Below are 17,822 nucleotides of genomic sequence, written 5' to 3'. Positions count from 1 at the left end.
GACACCGCTTTCTCGATCTCTTTCACCATGCTCTGCAAATGGCGGCTTGCAGGTGGGTTCCGCAGCCAAGCAGTCAGCAGTCCTAAATGGCGGCGGCCAAACCCCGACCGGAGAGCAGGTCCGTTACGGCATCCACCAGTGGGGCCCCGTCGTCGCAGTCGACGAGGTGGGTGCGCTTACAGTTGCATCTGGAGATGCGCCGAATATTGTGCGAGGATCTTGAAACTGGATTCCAACAGACGAGATTCGTATACTGTTACGGAGAAGATCTTATCGGATCTCGGAAGAATAAACGGGTTTCGAGGATCTTCCCCGGTCAACCAACTCATTTCTTATTGGAATTACGTGGCTGGCTTCCCGCGCACACGTTTCACCGCTGCCGTCTCCCACGCCCAATAGAACCACGGTATCAATCAAACCCGGTCAATGCGTGCTGTAATTTTAAATCCATCGCATCTCATTTTCCCGATCGCAATCTTAGTAGTTGGAATTTTTTTCTCTTCTTATATCTCTACTTTTAGCGGAAGCGATGTCATATTAGTCAACTGACCGACGACAGCTGTTTGCTTTTATGTTTCAGAGCCGCAGCACGCAAAATAAAGCGTTCAATTGCTATGTAAGTCAACCACGGTAGAGAGATCGGAGAGGCTGCGTTCCCACGCTCTGTGCTCTTATCCGACCTCTGCTGCTCCTCTTCCTCCATTTATCATCCACGGCAGGAGACTTCAAAGCTTCCATCCAAGAATCCGAAACAGAGGCGCAGAACGAAGAGAAGGGAAGCAAACATGGTGGAGATGGATTCGGGGGAGAAGCGCCTCAACGAGCTCGGCTACAAGCAGGAGCTCAGGAGAGAGATGGTCAGTCTCCGTCCTCACTTTCCTCCTCATCTCTCTTGCAGAGATGGTGAGTCTCAGGAGCCTTGTCTGCTGCGGTGTACAGACTCTGTTCAAGACGCTGGCGATATCGTTCTCGACGATGACGCTGTTTACGGGGATCACACCGCTCTACGGCTCGAGCTTGCTGTACGCAGGGCCGGCCAGTCTCGTCTGGGGGTGGGTCGTCGTCTCCTTCTTCACTTGGTTCGTCGGCATCGCCATGGCGGAGATCTGCTCCTCTTTCCCTGTAAGTGCTCGTTCTGAGGTCTCAGATCATGATCTTTGCGGGTTTCTTCTTCGATCTTGCCTATGGTGTTCTTTATATTTTCAACCACTAAGGATCTAACCTGAAGAGTGGTACTATGAGACCCTTAAATTACCTGCTCTGAACCAACTTGTTTGTCACATCTTTCACTTGTTTTGATCTAATCTCAAGTCTCTGCTTACCATGGATGCATAGCTTTTGCTGCAATCTAATCTGTAATAAAGGAAATGATCTCCTCCCCTTTGGGAATCGAATGCGCAATGAATCCATGAATTAATTTCCAATGGTTTATTTAGATTGTATTCCCTTCTTTTTGTGAGGAATGTAGGCATTTGCTCTATGGTCATTTCCATTGCAAATGTGGTGGCTGGTCAATTACTGCTGAAGACTAGTAACAAAGGGATAGTTTAACAAAGTATTGATGTCCTGCCAATTAGAATCTATAACCTCATTGCAGCCTGTCTTCTTGATTGATATGTGTTTGAGCTGCAGAAACAACCACTTTGCAATGTGGGTAAAGCTACTTAAATCTTCTACTCCCTCTATGACAATTATGGGTGGAAACTCATCACTAGGCTGCCTTATTAAAAGTGAATCTACAAACATTAACTAAATAACAACAATAGCTAATAAGCCTTTGTGGAACACATGCATGTAAAATGTATGATGTAGTAGGGAAATCATGTTCAGACTTGTCCAAAATAATATGACAAAGTTCTATGCAGCTTCAAATCTCAATGGACATATGATACACGATTTATCACTCAATTTTTGCATCTTGTGATACTATAGATCTTCATTTATTTAAACCAAATGTGATGTACTATTTTCCTAATTGGATTGCATGGGCTCCATCATGCTCATCCAAACCTCAGCAGTATTTGCCTGAAGGTTGATAATGAAGCTGAAGTTTGGTATATTTCTCATCAACCCATTGTCTCTCAGTTTGAAAACACTCCTGATTTATAGTAGGATAATCATATGGAATATACAGTGTAATACGGCAAATTTGCGGAACTATATGCAATATTCTATTGGCGAAAACACTCGTTAAGCTAATTTTAATTTTTGACAGACCACTGGTTCACTGTACTTTTGGGCTGCTCATTTGGCTGGACCTGTATGGGGTCCCTTTGCATCATGGTGTTGTGCTTGGTTGGAGGCTATCGGACTTATTGCTGGAATAGGCACTCAGGTTTGATAATCTAAAATTTTTCTTTGTCATATCTATGTAATTGCAACACTACCAGTAGACTCTTTCGATCATACTCTCTACAAGAACAATGCAAAATCAATGGTTTGATCATCTAAAAGTACTTAATTCTGCTTAAGATCGGAAGTAGTCATTCTACCGATATTGCTATTAATCTGAAGATGATTTTGTTGTCCCAGGCTTATGCAGGGTCACAAGTACTGCAAAGTATCATTCTATTATGCACTGGGACAAACAAAGGTGGTGGATATTTTGCACCTCGAGGAGTCTTTCTAGCTATGTACATTTGTCTTACAATTATATGGGCAGTCCTCAACACATTTGCATTGGAAGTCATTGCCATAATCGATATAATCTCTATATGGTGGCAGGTAAATGTTTTATCCACATGGTAGACTCATCTGTCCCACTCCATTGCTTTTTTCTGGCATCTTATATGAGCTGCAGATTGGCATGTAATCAGATAAGGTTGATGTCTACTGTGTGTTTACCTGATGTAATGATGTGTACTGTGTTCTTAGTGTCAATTTGCAGATCTTATTCCATTTTGTAGCATCTGAAATTGCATAAAACGTGTTCCAACATTGATCATATGGATGGTAATAATGATGCAGGTGATTGGGGGTTCAGTTATAGTGATCATGCTTCCCTTGGTGTCTCTCACCACCAAGCCTGCTTCCTATGTGTTCACTCACTTCGAAACAGCCCCAGATTCCACCGGTATTACCAGCAAGGCATATGCAGTCATCTTATCTATTCTTGTAAGCCAGTATTCGCTATACGGATACGATGCCGCTGCCCATCTAACGGAGGAAACGAAAGGCGCAGATAGGAATGGTCCGATCGCTATTCTGTCAAGTATCGGAATCATCTCGGTGTTCGGATGGGCATACATCTTAGCTCTCACTTTCAGCATCCAGGTATTGTTTCCAACTCTGATACTCTTATTGGTGCCATGGCTCGACTTGTTCATCATGTTGAGGATGTTTCCTATTGCAGGACTTTAATTACCTGTATGATACTGGCAATGAGACGGCTGGTGCCTTTGTGCCGGCACAGATTCTGTATGATGCATTCCATGGGAGGTACAATAACTCTGCCGGAGCCATTGTCTTGCTGTTTGTCATCTGGGGTTCCTTCTTCTTCGGCGGCCTTTCGATTACCACAAGTGCTGCCAGAGTGGTAAGTCATCAATGTATAATCGATGCAAAAATATAAATTCACAAGAAATTATCCACTTTCAGCCTTTGATTATCCTACTAAATCAAAGTAAGACGAAACATGATTATCACTACTATTACTACTCGCAGGTGTATGCATTATCGAGGGACAAAGGAATCCCGTTCTCGTCGGTATGGCGGAAAATACACCCCAAGCACAAGGTTCCTGCCAATGCAGTATGGCTGTGTGCAGCCATTTGCATCCTGCTCGGCCTCCCGATCCTTAAAGTTAATGTGGTGTTCACTGCCATCACTTCCATTTGCACAGTTGGATGGGTTGGTGGCTATGCAGTGCCGATATTTGCAAGAATGGTGATGGCAGAGAAGAGGTTCAAACCTGGTCCATTCTATCTGGGGAGAGCAACAAGACCCATTTGCTTGGTGGCGTTCCTGTGGATCTGCTATACTTGCTCAGTCTTCCTGCTGCCAACACTGTATCCTATCAAATGGGATACCTTCAATTATGCACCCGTTGCTTTGGGTATTTGTCTGACTCTTGTAATGCTGTGGTGGGTTCTTGATGCCAGGAAATGGTTCAAAGGGCCGGTTAGGAACATCGATGTGCAAGATGGGAAAGTCTGAATTGGCACACTCATTTTTTTAAGTTCGAGTAATTCAAACAATGGTCATTTGTTAAGATAGAATGTAATAAAAAGACACAGAAAGCTGGCAGAAGATGGGTGGTACCATTAGAGTGGACTACATATGGGAGGCAGATTGGGTTTGTTCTCTTATGGCCTCTTGTACTGCACTCAACAGTGATGGCATCAGCTTCTTGTTTGTGACAATAATGCCCATATCAAGATCGAGGTACCTCCCCTTTGAGAAATCCAAATTGTTTCCAGCAGCATCCGTCGCGATACCACCAGCTTCTGCAAAATATATGAAGGAATTGTAACAATCTGAAGAAATTAAGCTTTCGCCTTAGGTAACACCTAAAGAACATGATGCATTCTGGAAGAAGACTTATCTAATAAATCCTTACACTAATCTGATGTAGTATCTAAGAATCCACCAAGTAGAACAGTTCATGAACCTGAAGGTTGTCCCTACCTGTGACAACAATAGAACCAGCAGCATGGTCCCATATCTTCTCGCGATATCCTTTATGTGGGAAGCGTAGGTATATTGCACCATCTCCTCTCGCCAAAGCACCATATTTGGCCTGACTGTCTATTCTAACTGGTGGTGCTTGGACACCGAGTTTCTATTTGAACAAGTATCATCAAGTTTAATTTGCTATATATACTCTAATTCGAATACATAAATTAATATGTTCTTAGTACCTTTGCTATTGCACTCGACAAGTCATGCAGGGAATGAGCTGCTTCATACGACTCAAAGAATGATGCATCAGCAGGATTTTCGGTAGTGCAGACAGATATCTGAATGGGGTGGGAAAAACGTCAGGCAGAAAGTAAACCTCGATGAAATAAAACATCAAGGAAAACACTACCTTTGCTGCCGAAGGTTCATGTAGCAACTGCATATAGGCACCACAACCGGTTTGAGCAGAGAAAAGGCAGCCAATTTGATTTTCCGAAGAGTGTCCATCAAGATTAGCAATAGATGTAAAAGGAAGATTTGGACATGCCAAAACACCTAACACTACTCTTCCTTCATCAAGCAATGCTAAAGCAATTGCATATTGGTCTCCCCGTACGAACCTAAATTTGGATGAAAGATCATGAGACTGGAAATGGAATATTTTTGGCAATAAATCATAAATAAAAAGAAGTTCATCCTGTTAATCATGGATGTATTGCTTGGGATGAGATAAAAACAATAATAGTACAACCATCATTATAAGAAAAAAAGCTACAATTTCCTCCATCCTTCAGAAACAATTCCAATTATTGCCGGACTTAATTTAGTTTTAGGAAGGAAAAGAAATGGTCCAGGCTTTGACTGCATAACATCCTTAGCCTCATATGCCTATTTTTCTTTTTGTGATGTTTGCAGTTTCATCATGCTACTAGCATACTAGAAATAAAATATAATAAATCATCAGGACTGTGGGTAATACAGTGTTGATTATCTCATATTGCAAACATATAATATCAAACAACATTTTTATGATCTACACCCCTTGTTAAGGACATAATATATTGGCTTTCTATTGACTTCTCTAGCACTGTATTGCAAGTATGCTATAATCATTTCTGGTATGTTCATACGTCCTATGTCTCTCCCTTCATTCTCTAGTTAGGTATGTCCGTAAATATCAAGATCCACTGTCCTTGCTGTTTTTCTGTAGCGATAGGTCCATCAAACTGACTTAAAAAAACTATATCATAACCAACAAAGATACATATGCTCTTTGAAAAACTATATTGTAAGTTATCTAATGTCATACATAAGCTCTTTAAAACTATATTGTAATTTGTACATAAAAATCATTATCTACTACAAGTGTGATGAAAGCTTGGATGCAACAAATTAAAAAAGCACATCCGCCGATTAAGACAATTATACATGCAGATTTCAAAGCAGCCCATAGAATTACATGAAGGCATGGATTCATATAAAAGAAAAGGATGACCCAAGCATAAGACAATAAGTAAAAGCAGCCTTACCCCTACAAGCAAAAATGTGGTTTTTGCCATTCGAAGCCTAGTCACTTAGGTCTTAAACGAGCATCGTTAGCATGATGTCATGCATGCCATATCAAATCATAGGTTGATGTGCCACTGATAGCTATAGTTCTCCTAAACGAGCAATCATTAACTACATCTATATGGATAGTAGGATTTCTAATAGGTCTGGGTAAACTAATACCAATTAATATTAGCAAACAAGGATATACACATAAAATTGTTCAAATACAGTGCTAAAAGTATAAAAAAGAATTAACCAACCTAAGGGAAAATAGGTTTGCAAAGAAGCATACATCATATGGCAACATATTATAGTTCCATAAAGATGTATCATCTAGTGGAGTGATTTAAGATTTAGAATAATGTCTAAAGCTTTAATTCCAAACCTAATCAAATGACATCTATGATTAACTTGTACAAAGCATTGACATTATATCATATATAAAAATTGGAGACAAAAATTTTTAAGCTAGAATTACATATTTACCCTTTAGTACCATCTATAGGATCCAAAACCCAGTGTCGGCCATGAGGGCCTCCATCAGATTTGCCACTGTCAATTGCAGCAAGCACATCTTCCTCAGACACAGATATACTGTATGTACCTTCAGAAGAGAAAGTATCATTTACAAGATCTGTAATGCGTTTCAGTGTTTCTTGAGATTCATCCTTTTGTAGATCTGCTGAATCCTAAAGGAGTAAAATATCATTGCTTTTCAGTGAACTTAGACATCGAGAACTAATACATTTTAGACCAAAATTATATGCACCTCTTCGGCCACCAAAGAAAACTTTTCAGAGGGAAGTTCCATCTTCAAAACAAGACTGACAATTGCTTGTGAACCTGAAAATACGAAAAAGATATGTTGGTAGGAGGAATATACTGATTATAATGTTCCAATGATCCCCATTCTGTCCAGCTTTAGGGATTCCTCAATCATTAACTCAATTATATTGCTTACAAACAGTACGAAAGAACATGATGGTTCAAGATGGAAATCTTCACAACAATTTAACAGCTGATTTGATGATCTTGAGGACAGCTTATTGTGGTATATTCATCCAACAACCAGTGATAACATCAAGGCAAGAGTTTGCTGTAAATTCAATTAATTGGCTACTACAGTCTGGAGAAACAGCTGTTCCTTGATTGTTGTAATGGCAATGGAACCATTATTAGACACCAGAAATATAAGCAGGGAGGTGCTACTCCAAAAGCAGTATTATATGAATAAATAATTATCTTTTCACGTGATGCCCACAGCATACTGGAACTGAAGGTGACTATATTTTTCCAGGGAGGTGCTACTCCGAACAATATTTTGCCAGATAACGAACTGGAAAATAGTGGCTATTATTTCTCTTTCATATAACAGAGGCAGGAGATTCATGACCATACAAGTAAGTGACTGTCAGAGATGAGCTTATTTTTTCAAATGATTTCTTAATTATGTTTATTCTAACGGGTACATCCAGACTCTAATGAAGGTAGGACCCATTAATTATTTTTGGCATAAAATCTAAAAAAATAGGGACAATACCGAACATGCTCCTTATTTTCCGGAATAGTCTGGATCCGAAAGAAATAATACAAGCATATCTAATAGCAGAAAAAAAATTTGCAGTAGAAATTTTTTGTATTGCCATGTGATATCATCTAACTGCATGGACGTGATAAAAAATAGAAATATCCACTCAGAAAATGTGGCACTATAAAACAACACCAGCATAAAATATCTACAACCATCATATGTCTAATCATGACCACCTGTAGAATCTCACAAAAGACGTTTATTTTTTTTAGCAAATATTGGTTATTTTCCCAGCATATAGTGCCAAGAAGAGAATATTTGATGAGATTGTACCATAATCTGCGACTGTAACAGGACTTTTATCTGCTTTTGATTGAATATCTGATTTCAAGAGTGCCTTTTGTACTGTCTGCAAAGTAAAACAAAGCATATTCACAATCTTCAACAACAATGCAGGAAGCATAACATCTAAATTATAATAAATCAATGAAACAAGGACAAGGCATATACCAATCCTCAATATGTTATGTAGACAAAGGGTGAATCAATAATATGCCATTTTTAGTATCCATTTAACCAATAGACCAGAAACCTTAACATAAAGACTTATTAATCCAAGCTATTTGTTTCTGTGAGGCTCATTCCTTTTTTCTTTGAATGACAGCAGTGGAGCACCAAGTACCACTTAGGTTAGATGAACATATCAATACATGGATTTCTCAGTTCATGCGGAAGGACCGGAAACTCGTCCAATGCCCCTGCATCCATAACTACGGCCTAAACCCTTTTACCCGGAAAATTTAGTACAATCGCCACTAGCGTGTAATTTTGACCAAAAAAGCACGCTTAAAAAACCTAAATTTCTAGAAAAAATTTGAACTACGAAGCCAGCTAACACCATGCACAAAGATTGTCGCAAAGTACCCCAAGATTGTTATATCATGTCTTGCAATGCAGTCCCGAAATTTATTAGCTATGACCCCAACACCTCCAAACTGTAATTTTCGTACGATAGCTCTGTTAGCAAGGGAAAACAAGTCCAAAACAGTCTCGAAAGACGCTACTACAGCATCAACTCGGAGCCACATGGCGAGATCGTTTTCCCTCTACTAGCGTCCAAACTGGTATGACCAGGGAAATCAACACAAATATAACTGCAAGAATTTCCAATTCCATCCATCCGACCCACGCACCTGGCAGAGGCGGGCGGCGAGGGACGCCGCCTTCTTGGCGGCGGCGAGTTCCTTCTCGTAGGAGGACGAAGACATGGAAGACACGGGAGACGAAAATCCGGTGCGGTAGGAGGAGGACGGGCCTGGTGAGGATCGAGGAGCAAGGAGGCGACACAGGGGGGCGAACAGGTGACGGCGGTAGGGTTTGGGCTTCGAGAGAGGGAGGCAGAGCACAGGAGGGGGTCTGGATGAGGACGCTGAAGCAGCGAGCAATGGGCTTCTTCCGTGCGTGAGTCGGATCCCGGCCCGCGATGCCATTTGGGTGCTTCCATAGGGGACACCACTTTTAATCTTTTTATTTAGACAATATTAAATATCCATAGTACATTAATATATGTAATATGTTGGTAACATAACCATAGGGAAAAGGAGATATTATTATTATTATTATAAATATTAATTTGATAAAAATAAAAGGAGGAATTAAGATGAGAAGAGAAGAGGGGATGAATGGGAGACACTTTTGTGGCATTCCTACGAAGGCAAGCCAGCATAGAGTAGGATTCCCATTCCAATTAAAATTGCCAGCTGTCACCGACGCACAAACACGTGAGCGCGGGCTGGAACTTGCCATGCGCGCCAAAGCGTCACCGGACTTAACGGATCACGCGTTCCTCGCCATGCTCACGCCTCGTTACGACTTCCTCCGTGAAGCCTCGATGATGGAAGTATAGCGGACAGATGGACGTCGAAGAGAAGCATCCATGTCTGTGGCGCTGGCACCGGTGGCAGGACGGCCTGAGGCGGCCTTCGGTGGTGCTGCTCCTCGGAGCCATAGCCTTGTTGGGATGGTCATCGCTCCAGTCTACCCCGGCCTGGGTGGCTGTGGCCCCGGCGGCCGCCCCAGCTACGGCCAAGCACGATGTTGCCGTCGCCGGGAGGAGGAGTTGCGTGGAGTTCTACCGCCCCGTCGGGCCTAGGAATGTTGTCTTCTCCATCAAGGAGTTCGGTGGGGTGGGCGACGGTAGGACTTCGAACACCGAGGCGTTTCGGCGGGCCGTGCGTCGTCTCGGGGAGTTCGGAGACAAGGGCGGCGCTCAGCTTAATGTCCCTCCTGGGAGGTGGCTGACCGGTAGCTTTAATCTCACCAGCAACTTAACCCTCTTCTTGGAGAAGGATGCGATCATTCTGGGCTCTCAGGTACATCAAAACCACGATTCTATTAGGTTTCAGGCACTTCAACATGGACCAACATTTGATCCAATCATCATGTCAAGGATATGAAGAGCTCCAATTTTCTTGGATGCTTTGAGTATTAAAGCTTCTTGCCTTCCTTAGATATCATATCAAAAAGATCCGAGACCATTTTAAAGATCTTTGTGTAACCCATTGTGTAGGATCCGGAGGAGTGGCCAGTAATAGAGCCATTGCCATCATATGGGCGTGGGAGAGAGAGACTGGGGGGACGTCATATTAGCCTCATTCATGGGGAGGGCCTCAGCGACGTCATCATTACAGGTCTCTCTCTCTCTCTCTCTCTCTCTCTCTCTCTCTCTCTCTGATGCATGAATAACTACACATTTGGTTCAGAAAACAAAGTGATGAGATCGACAAGCATATGCAACATTGCATACCAAATGCTAAAGAACTTGTTTTTGTCTAGAAGAGAAGAAATGCTGAACGCCATACTCTGTTGCAGGGCAGAATGGGAGCATTGATGGCCAAGGCAAAATGTGGTGGGACTTATGGTGGAATAGAACCCTGAAGCACACAAGGGGTCACCTGCTTGAGTTGGTGAACTCAGAGAACATTCTCATCTCCAACCTAACCTTCCTCAACTCTCCATTTTGGACAATACACCCAGTTTATTGCAGGTCAGCCTTCGGTACATCGGTTTTCATGGCTGCTTTCAGATACTTTTCTCTCACAAGAAAGTTTCATCTTCTTTCAGTAATGTGGTGTTAAAGAATCTCACAGTTTTGGCGCCACTTCATTCTCCAAATACCGATGGGATTGATCCGGGTACCTTGGCTTATCAGTTAATCCAGTCAAAGGATCTTTCAGTAGATACTAATTCATCTTGTTTCCGGCCTTTGTGATTCCAGATTCAAGTTCACATGTCTGCATCGAGGACTGTTACATAGAGAGCGGGGACGATCTCGTCGCTGTGAAGAGTGGCTGGGATCATTATGGCATCGCCATGGCTCATCCTAGCTCAAACATAGTCATCCGAAGGGTCTCAGGAACAACTCCAACTTGCTCCGGTGTCGGAATCGGCAGTGAAATGTCTGGGGGTGTAAGCAACGTGGTGGTGGAAGACCTGCATGTCTGGGATTCTGCGGCTGCTGTGCGATTGAAGACCGACGTCGGCCGAGGAGGATACATAACCGATGTCACTGTGACCAACGTGACAATGGAAAGAGTTAAGATTCCTATAAGATTCAGCAGGGGATCCAATGACCACCCTGATGAGGGATGGGATCCAAAGGCTTTCCCCAGAGTTAAAGGTGTCCGTATAAGCAATGTCGTAGGGTTCGATGTAGATAAAGCTCCAGTTTTGGAGGGCATCGAGGGCGCGGTCTATGAAGATGTCTGCATCAGAAATTTCAGCTTGTCTATAACAGGCCGTGAACCCAAATGGCACTGCGAATTCGTTGCAGGAGAAGCCTATGACGTTTCCCCCTCGCCATGCCTGCAACTCAGCAGCAATGGGTCTTCGTCCTGGTGCAGACATTCATCATGAGTACATGAACAAGATGACAGAGAGAGTTTTGTTCCTTTGCTTCTCTTTTATATGAGAGTGAGAGAGAGAAATTTAGGCTTGAATTTGATATTCATTCCATCTTCCTCTCTTCTCTTTAGAAAGAACAATGGTAGATATTTATAGTTCTACTAAATCCTCAATTTCTTTATAATCTTTTCAACAAGTAATCTTCCTACAGACTGCTAATCCAACTCATCAGCTCAAAAGCGAAAAGCTTTCCTTCGATAGCAACAAGAAAGCCCTGTAGAAGGATGAGCTTATCCTTATTAATGAAGCAGGCATATCTTAAATTTGTGCAGGAGAAATCACTCTTTATTCATTCAACGAAATATAGATATTTGATTAATTATATATTATCCCCTATAGTTAATTATGTTTAACATCTCAACCCATATATTTTTAAGAGTTACATTATAATCCTTATACTTATAAAAGTGAAGCATTTAAGCTCATTTCTTCTCACGTCGTTGATTCTGTTGATAAAAATACTATATGTGTTGTCATATATAAAAAATAATATTAAAATATAATTAAAAAATAATTTCATAATCCAATTCTCATAAATATTAATTTCTCCTTCTGTAATTTCTAACATATAAGGAAGAGACAGGATCGCAAGAGAGATCATTTTTGCTGAATGTCTCACTTTGTTTCCCAATAAAACCCCTCGTTCTTTTTTTTTTTTTTTGGATGATGATAATAGCACTAAAAAATTATTTTTTTAAACGCTATTTTAATATTATTTTTCTCACATGATAGTATGTATAATATTTATGTTAGCTAAGTCGATAGTGTAAAGAAAAAAATGAATAAATATTTTACTTTTATAAGTATAAAAATTATAATATAACTTTTGAAAGTAAAGAAACCGAGTTAGTAGAAATAGTAATTATAAAATTACAAGAAATAATTTGTATACGCTTTGACTTATCAGCATCATAATTGTGGATAGTGAATCTTTGCAGAATCTGAGGTTTATAACAGGTTGGATGATATTTTTACTATGAGACTGCTGCCAATTCCATAGGTTAGATATAATAAAACTACATTCACATGACAATTGGAGGTGATCACCATTTCGTTCAATCCAAAATCGAATCAAATCAATAATTTAATAATTTTGAACCAAATCGAAGATAATGTGTATGAATATGGATATTTTAATTCAAAGTTTATTGACTAGTGTGTGAATTTGATGGAATATTTTGTTTTTTTATAATCAAAATCGAAATTAAACGAGTGGGTTTCATTTGGAAACTGCAATCAACGATTCTAGAATTAAAATTATCTGAAATTAATTTGGTTTCGATTTTAAATTTGACGGTGGTTCGGGAATCGAAAGCTGACGTTTTGGTCACCCCATAACAAATTCATGATGGGAAACTGACGAAACCTCATCGTCCGTTAATGGACAGCGGGACAGCACGATTGGACGTTTGGACAGGATCGCCGTAGGCGCGTCGGGACACGTACACCGACGCCATGGTGCAGCTTTGTGTCTTAGCCGAAGTTACGGAATATTCCGATGCCTTTCGTAAGCTTGATCGCTCGAATCTGGAGACACGACACAAGGCTCTCTGTTTCCTGCGCTGTGCAGAACCAAATCCAATAACGTGACAGTGCACCACCTCCTCGTGTCGCCAACTATGTCGTAACGTAGAGAACACGTTGAGCATTTTGCTTGAGTATAATATTTTATTCCAGACATATTATGTCGTCACATGGAGATTCGGAATTGATAACTGATACATCTATGATGCTTAGTCAGATCGACTGTTTCAACAGTAGTAGGATGTCTCCTTTTGATGGGATTCCAACATGTTTTTTATTTATGCAGTCAACCAGCTTATGAACCATATCTATTCCACGTGCACATCCTGCATAAAATAAAATATAGAGTCAAAGATTCATTTTAGTATTTTGATAACGGATCACTTAAGATTTAATCATGTTTAAAATAATCTTTATATATTTAAAAATATAATATATAAATTCCTTTCATCAAATCTAAATTTAAGTTAATATATGTTAATAACTTGATTCATAATAAATTATTAATATAATAATATATATAATTTAATTTAAAATTTTATTTTAATCTTTATGATTTTGGACATAGATCACTTCAACTTTATGATTTTATTTATATCTTAAATAATTATTATATTTTTAAAAATATAACATATGAACTCTTACGTCGGACTCGAATATATTTAATATAAACCTGATAGCACCAGTTAAATAATAATAAACTGAGTTAAAAAAGAGTAACTAATAGGTATGATGATCATCTCGATATTGAATCTACACATATATGATAGAGGTTATGAAAAATAAAAATTCATATATGAGATACCCGCTAGAACCCCTATCTTATTAAATATCTAATAAACCTCTAAATTATTAGATCAAATCTAATAAAAACAAATAGAGATTATAATCCAAGATGCTTGAGTAATTGGATAGAGATTCAGTATTCATTAAGATAATTCATTAAGATTAAATGATAAAAAACTATAATATATGTTAAATTTATTAGGATTAAATGATAGGAAACTATAATATATATTAACTCAAACTTAATTGGAAGAATTTATATATTATATTTTTAAAAATATATAAATTATTTTAGACACAATTAAAATCATAAGAATTTAAGTGATATATGATCAAAATCACAATGATTAAAATATTTTTTATTAAATTTAAATTATATATATTATTATATTAATAATTTGTTATGAATGTATAAATAAAATATTTATATATTATATTTTTAAAATATATTAATTATTTTAAATAAAATAAAATATAAAAACTTAAATAATCTATAATCAAGATCACATAGGCTAAAATGAACCTTAATGTTAAAATATATAAGAAGCCTACTTATATCAATCACTAATAATTGTGTTCAATAGATATGACAAAGATGTCGATACCCAAACAATTATATTGTGTTCAATAGGCTAAATTTCATGATATCAAAATTCAAACACACAAACAATTATATCAGTAGCTAAATTTAAACCAAATCATTTGGTCACACAGAACAAAATGCAAATATATTGAATCAAACTTGCGAAAAAAAACACAAGTGAGCCATTATCTTTATTATAAGCTTCAAACAGCGGCTGTCAAGTCAAGATCTTGAAGAAACATAAAAAAAGTACTAATCCCATATACCACATAATTAGACTGCAAGAGAGACTTATTTTTTACTGATTTAGCAATGCAGTAACTCGTCTAGCCATCCATTCGAATGATACAGCGGAGGCTCTCCCCCTTGAGCATGAGGTCAAAAGCCTTGTTGATCTCAGAGAACGGCACGGAATGGGTAATGAACTTATCCAATTCCAGCTCCTGCAACATCAGAGTGTGCCAAGAATTACTTATTACGGAGGGACCATCAGATCACATTAAGCTCAACTCTATATCAAACTCGGTCTACGCCTCATTTACCTTGTTCATATACTTCTCGACGACCCCGGGGATATCTGTACGTGGCTTATAGTTCCCAAAGAAGGTTCCTTTTAGGGTTCTTTCGTTAAGGAAGTTCACAGGGTGTGTCTTGAATTCAGCATCTTTGTGAGGCACCCCGACAAGTACAGCAACTCCCCAACCCTGTAAGATGACAACCTTCAGAATTATGAGACATTGCCGTATATTAGATTTCTGAAAAGCAAGTTCACGGGGCAAGAGAAGTACATCATGAACACACTCAAATGCAGATATCATGGCGTTTATGTTGCCAGTGCATTCAACGCTCCGATCAACTCCACCATTAGTCATTTCGGCAAGCACCTGTAAAAGTGATACATTCATCATGGGAAACACAGGTGATACATTTATTGAAATACAAATACAATGTCACACATGCTTAGTAGTTAGCAGCTTTCTTCCATTTGGAAATACGTGTGGTGGCAAATGGAGGAGATGAAATGTGGTATCCATCCCATTGATCATCAACTAACCCACTACCAAAATAAGGACTATGCATTTGCTTGGACTGATATTGTATATGTTTCATACTATTTATGAACTCTTTGCACATAATTCTATAATTTGGATTTGTCCATTATTCAATAATGGAATAATTCTTGTTATACTACTCTATGCAATGCATTTTCTTGAACACTCTTTATTTCAGTAACTATAGCATGTTCTTGGTGATAGCATGTGGATCATGCTTGAACATGAGGGGCTTTGCACAATGAGATCATGACAAAATGAGATATTTGATAGCAACTACAGAAGAATTAAATTGTGAGCCTCAGGAACAAACCTCTTGAACAGGTTTCTTATGGTCTGCAGGATTCACAAACTCAGTCACGCCAAACTTCTTAGCTGGTGATAAAACAAAATGAAGTTAGAACACAAATAGCTTGATAAGCACAAACAAAAATAGTGAGAAGATCCAAACATAGAAATAGACTCAAGTGAGGTAACAGTTCATTAATCCCACCTTCCTCAAATCTCTTAGGGTTAAGATCAACACCAATAATCCTTGATGCCCCTGAGGCCCTTGCCCCTTCAGCAGCCTAATTGAATAGAAGTTATGATGTCACAAACTAAAATAATATTTTCATTAAAGGCTTACAGAACAACATAATGAGAGGAAAAGAGAGACTCACTGCAAGGCCTACAGCTCCAAGGCCGAAAACAGCCACTGTTGAACCTTTTGGTGGTCTTGCAACATTGACAGTAGCACCATAACCTTCAAGAAATCAACAAGATCAGTCACTCTGTTGTCCTCAACATCCATCTGTATGGTTCGATAGGTGTTGGCGAGACTCACCTGTCGATATACCGCAGCTGATAACACAGACTTTATCGAGCGGAGCTGCGGGGTTGATTTTGGCAACGCATCCGACATGGAGGACCGTGTACTCGCTGAAGGTGGAGGTTCCCAAGAAATGGTAGATGGGCTTACCGTTGATGGAGAACCTCGACTGCCCATCACTAATCATCACTCCTCTGTCTGTGTTTATTCTGAGGAGATCGCACATGTTGCTGTCTTCGGACTTGCAGTGAGCACATTCCCTGCATTCTCCCGTGAAAATAGGGAGGACGTGGTCCCCCGGAGCAAGATCGGTGACACCCTCCCCCACGCTCTCCACAATTCTAAGAGCACCAAACAAGAACAAAGGTAACGAAATTGTGTTTCAGTAGACAAAAGCTAACACAGCTTTCTAGCTGAGACGAGATGATCCATACCCTCCAGCTTCATGGCCAAAGATCCGAGGAAACACAGGAGTCTGGCCCTTCGCTTCCCAGAAGTAGACATCAGTGTGGCAAAGAGAAGTGTACAGGATCTTGAGCCGAACCTCCATGGCCTTGGGAGGCGCCACCTCGACCTCTTCGATCACTAATGGCTTCCCGGCCTCCCAAGACACCGCGGCTGAGCAACAACCCAACCATCGAATCCAGATTCCATTAGCATCACAAGATTAATCGGAACTAAACAAGGCGAAAAGAACAAAACGATCAAAGGCCAACCTCTGCATTTGATGACCTGACCAGCCGTGCTCGACATCTCTTCCGCTCCTTCTCTCTCTCTCTCTCTTCGATCTTTCTCTTCGGTACACTTGAATTTGGAAAGACCACAGGGCTACTTATAGCCGGCTGTTCATTAGCATAACGAAGAGAGAGAGAGACAGAGTTCGTTCCTTGATTACGTTCCCAATATTTACCGCCGTCGCGTGGCAGCCTCATACAACGGCGAAACCAGGACCCGGTTTTGGAATACGGTAGTCTGCTGTATGTATATTATTATCCTGTACCCGTGAATGAGACAAAAAGGGTGAATCGAGTAGCCAGGTTCTCAATCTGTGCAATGGATGAAGGTTCAGGTTATGGGCGGGAGTGGCGTACGTGGGAATCGCGTCGGTCTAAAACCGAGCGCTGGTTTCGGCAATTGATCCCTGGTTTTCGTGGCCATCCGCGGTTTTGTCGGCATCACCATCTGTCCCTTTCTCTGGTACCTGTTCTTCGTTCGGGCCCCATTTCGCACGGGATTTGCTGGGATTTATTGTGACTTGCAGCATGATTTCTAAAATTAAAATTTAGAAAATTATCCATTATCCTGATAATTATCATGCAGTGAATATTATATTTAAAATACCCAAAAAATAAGATTTAAAATTAAAATTTATTAATAATATTTTTTTTATAACGAATAAGG

General features: G+C 39.8%; 4 protein-coding genes across 5 annotated transcripts; 2 read left to right on the top strand and 2 right to left on the bottom strand.

Moving 5' to 3' along the window:
- Positions 1–88: 88 nt before the first annotated feature.
- On the top strand, positions 89–4,248 carry LOC103976060 (amino-acid permease BAT1 homolog). Its single transcript, XM_009391243.3, has 8 exons — positions 89–406; positions 581–857; positions 940–1,122; positions 2,216–2,335; positions 2,533–2,724; positions 2,968–3,273; positions 3,353–3,535; positions 3,664–4,248. The coding sequence occupies exons 2-8, from the start codon at positions 786–788 to the stop codon at positions 4,153–4,155; spliced, it is 1,548 nt and encodes a 515-aa protein (XP_009389518.1). The 5' UTR covers positions 89–406; positions 581–785; the 3' UTR covers positions 4,156–4,248.
- Positions 4,013–9,207, bottom strand: LOC103976059 (3'(2'),5'-bisphosphate nucleotidase). 2 transcript variants are annotated; one of them, XM_009391242.3, is made up of 9 exons: positions 8,896–9,207; positions 8,036–8,111; positions 6,941–7,014; positions 6,658–6,860; positions 5,030–5,240; positions 4,860–4,958; positions 4,627–4,780; positions 4,261–4,445; positions 4,013–4,151 (listed from the first exon to the last, which is right to left on the bottom strand). In XM_009391242.3, exons 1-8 carry the CDS (start codon positions 9,190–9,192, stop codon positions 4,273–4,275), a joined length of 1,287 nt encoding a protein of 428 aa, XP_009389517.2. In that variant the 5' UTR covers positions 9,193–9,207; the 3' UTR covers positions 4,013–4,151; positions 4,261–4,272. The 2 variants fall into 2 exon arrangements, with proteins under 2 accessions (XP_009389517.2, XP_064996562.1); XM_065140490.1 differs by having other exon boundaries at positions 4,136–4,445.
- Positions 9,208–9,547: 340 nt separating this feature from the next.
- On the top strand, positions 9,548–11,676 carry LOC103976384 (probable polygalacturonase). Its single transcript, XM_009391577.3, has 5 exons — positions 9,548–10,074; positions 10,272–10,392; positions 10,574–10,748; positions 10,826–10,896; positions 10,980–11,676. The coding sequence occupies exons 1-5, from the start codon at positions 9,616–9,618 to the stop codon at positions 11,615–11,617; spliced, it is 1,464 nt and encodes a 487-aa protein (XP_009389852.2). The 5' UTR covers positions 9,548–9,615; the 3' UTR covers positions 11,618–11,676.
- A 3,012-nt stretch (positions 11,677–14,688) lies between these two features.
- Positions 14,689–17,300, bottom strand: LOC135632099 (alcohol dehydrogenase 1). Its single transcript, XM_065140491.1, has 9 exons — positions 17,138–17,300; positions 16,856–17,039; positions 16,437–16,762; positions 16,273–16,355; positions 16,104–16,179; positions 15,924–15,985; positions 15,347–15,442; positions 15,101–15,262; positions 14,689–15,001 (listed from the first exon to the last, which is right to left on the bottom strand). Exons 1-9 carry the CDS (start codon positions 17,172–17,174, stop codon positions 14,885–14,887), a joined length of 1,143 nt encoding a protein of 380 aa, XP_064996563.1. The 5' UTR covers positions 17,175–17,300; the 3' UTR covers positions 14,689–14,884.
- Between the last annotated feature and the right edge of the window lie 522 nt (positions 17,301–17,822).

This window comes from Musa acuminata, chromosome BXJ3-2 (assembly GCF_036884655.1).
Source record: "Musa acuminata AAA Group cultivar baxijiao chromosome BXJ3-2, Cavendish_Baxijiao_AAA, whole genome shotgun sequence".
Lineage (NCBI taxonomy): Eukaryota > Viridiplantae > Streptophyta > Magnoliopsida > Zingiberales > Musaceae > Musa > Musa acuminata.
Note: the sequence above shows the minus strand (reverse complement) of the source record. Positions and strands in the feature narration are given on the sequence as shown.

What these genes read in the sequence shown, in the direction of transcription:
- LOC135632099 (XM_065140491.1), bottom strand. Translation starts at nt 17,174, where the DNA reads ATGTCGAGCACGGCTGGTCAGGTCATCAAATGCAGAG. An exon ending in TTTGGCCATGAAGCTGGAGG is followed by an intron (nt 16,763 to 16,855) that starts GTATGGATCATC and finishes TGGTGCTCTTAG; the next exon opens with AATTGTGGAGAGCGTGGGGG. An exon ending in CATTTGAGTGTGTTCATGAT is followed by an intron (nt 15,263 to 15,346) that starts GTACTTCTCTTG and finishes GTCATCTTACAG; the next exon opens with GGTTGGGGAGTTGCTGTACT.
- LOC103976060 (XM_009391243.3), top strand. Translation starts at nt 786, where the DNA reads ATGGTGGAGATGGATTCGGGGGAGAAGCGCCTCAACGAGCTCGGCTAC. An exon ending in TTGCTGGAATAGGCACTCAG is followed by an intron (nt 2,336 to 2,532) that starts GTTTGATAATCT and finishes TTGTTGTCCCAG; the next exon opens with GCTTATGCAGGGTCACAAGT. An exon ending in CTCTCACTTTCAGCATCCAG is followed by an intron (nt 3,274 to 3,352) that starts GTATTGTTTCCA and finishes TTCCTATTGCAG; the next exon opens with GACTTTAATTACCTGTATGA.
- LOC103976384 (XM_009391577.3), top strand. Translation starts at nt 9,616, where the DNA reads ATGGACGTCGAAGAGAAGCATCCATGTCTGTGGCGCTGGCACCGGTGG. An exon ending in CGATCATTCTGGGCTCTCAG is followed by an intron (nt 10,075 to 10,271) that starts GTACATCAAAAC and finishes CCCATTGTGTAG; the next exon opens with GATCCGGAGGAGTGGCCAGT. An exon ending in CAGCGACGTCATCATTACAG is followed by an intron (nt 10,393 to 10,573) that starts GTCTCTCTCTCT and finishes ACTCTGTTGCAG; the next exon opens with GGCAGAATGGGAGCATTGAT.
- LOC103976059 (XM_009391242.3), bottom strand. Translation starts at nt 9,192, where the DNA reads ATGGCATCGCGGGCCGGGATCCGACTCACGCACGGAAGAAGCCCATTG. An exon ending in TCGCCGCCCGCCTCTGCCAG is followed by an intron (nt 8,112 to 8,895) that starts GTGCGTGGGTCG and finishes TTTACTTTGCAG; the next exon opens with ACAGTACAAAAGGCACTCTT. An exon ending in TGTTACAGTCGCAGATTATG is followed by an intron (nt 7,015 to 8,035) that starts GTACAATCTCAT and finishes TCGTATTTTCAG; the next exon opens with GTTCACAAGCAATTGTCAGT.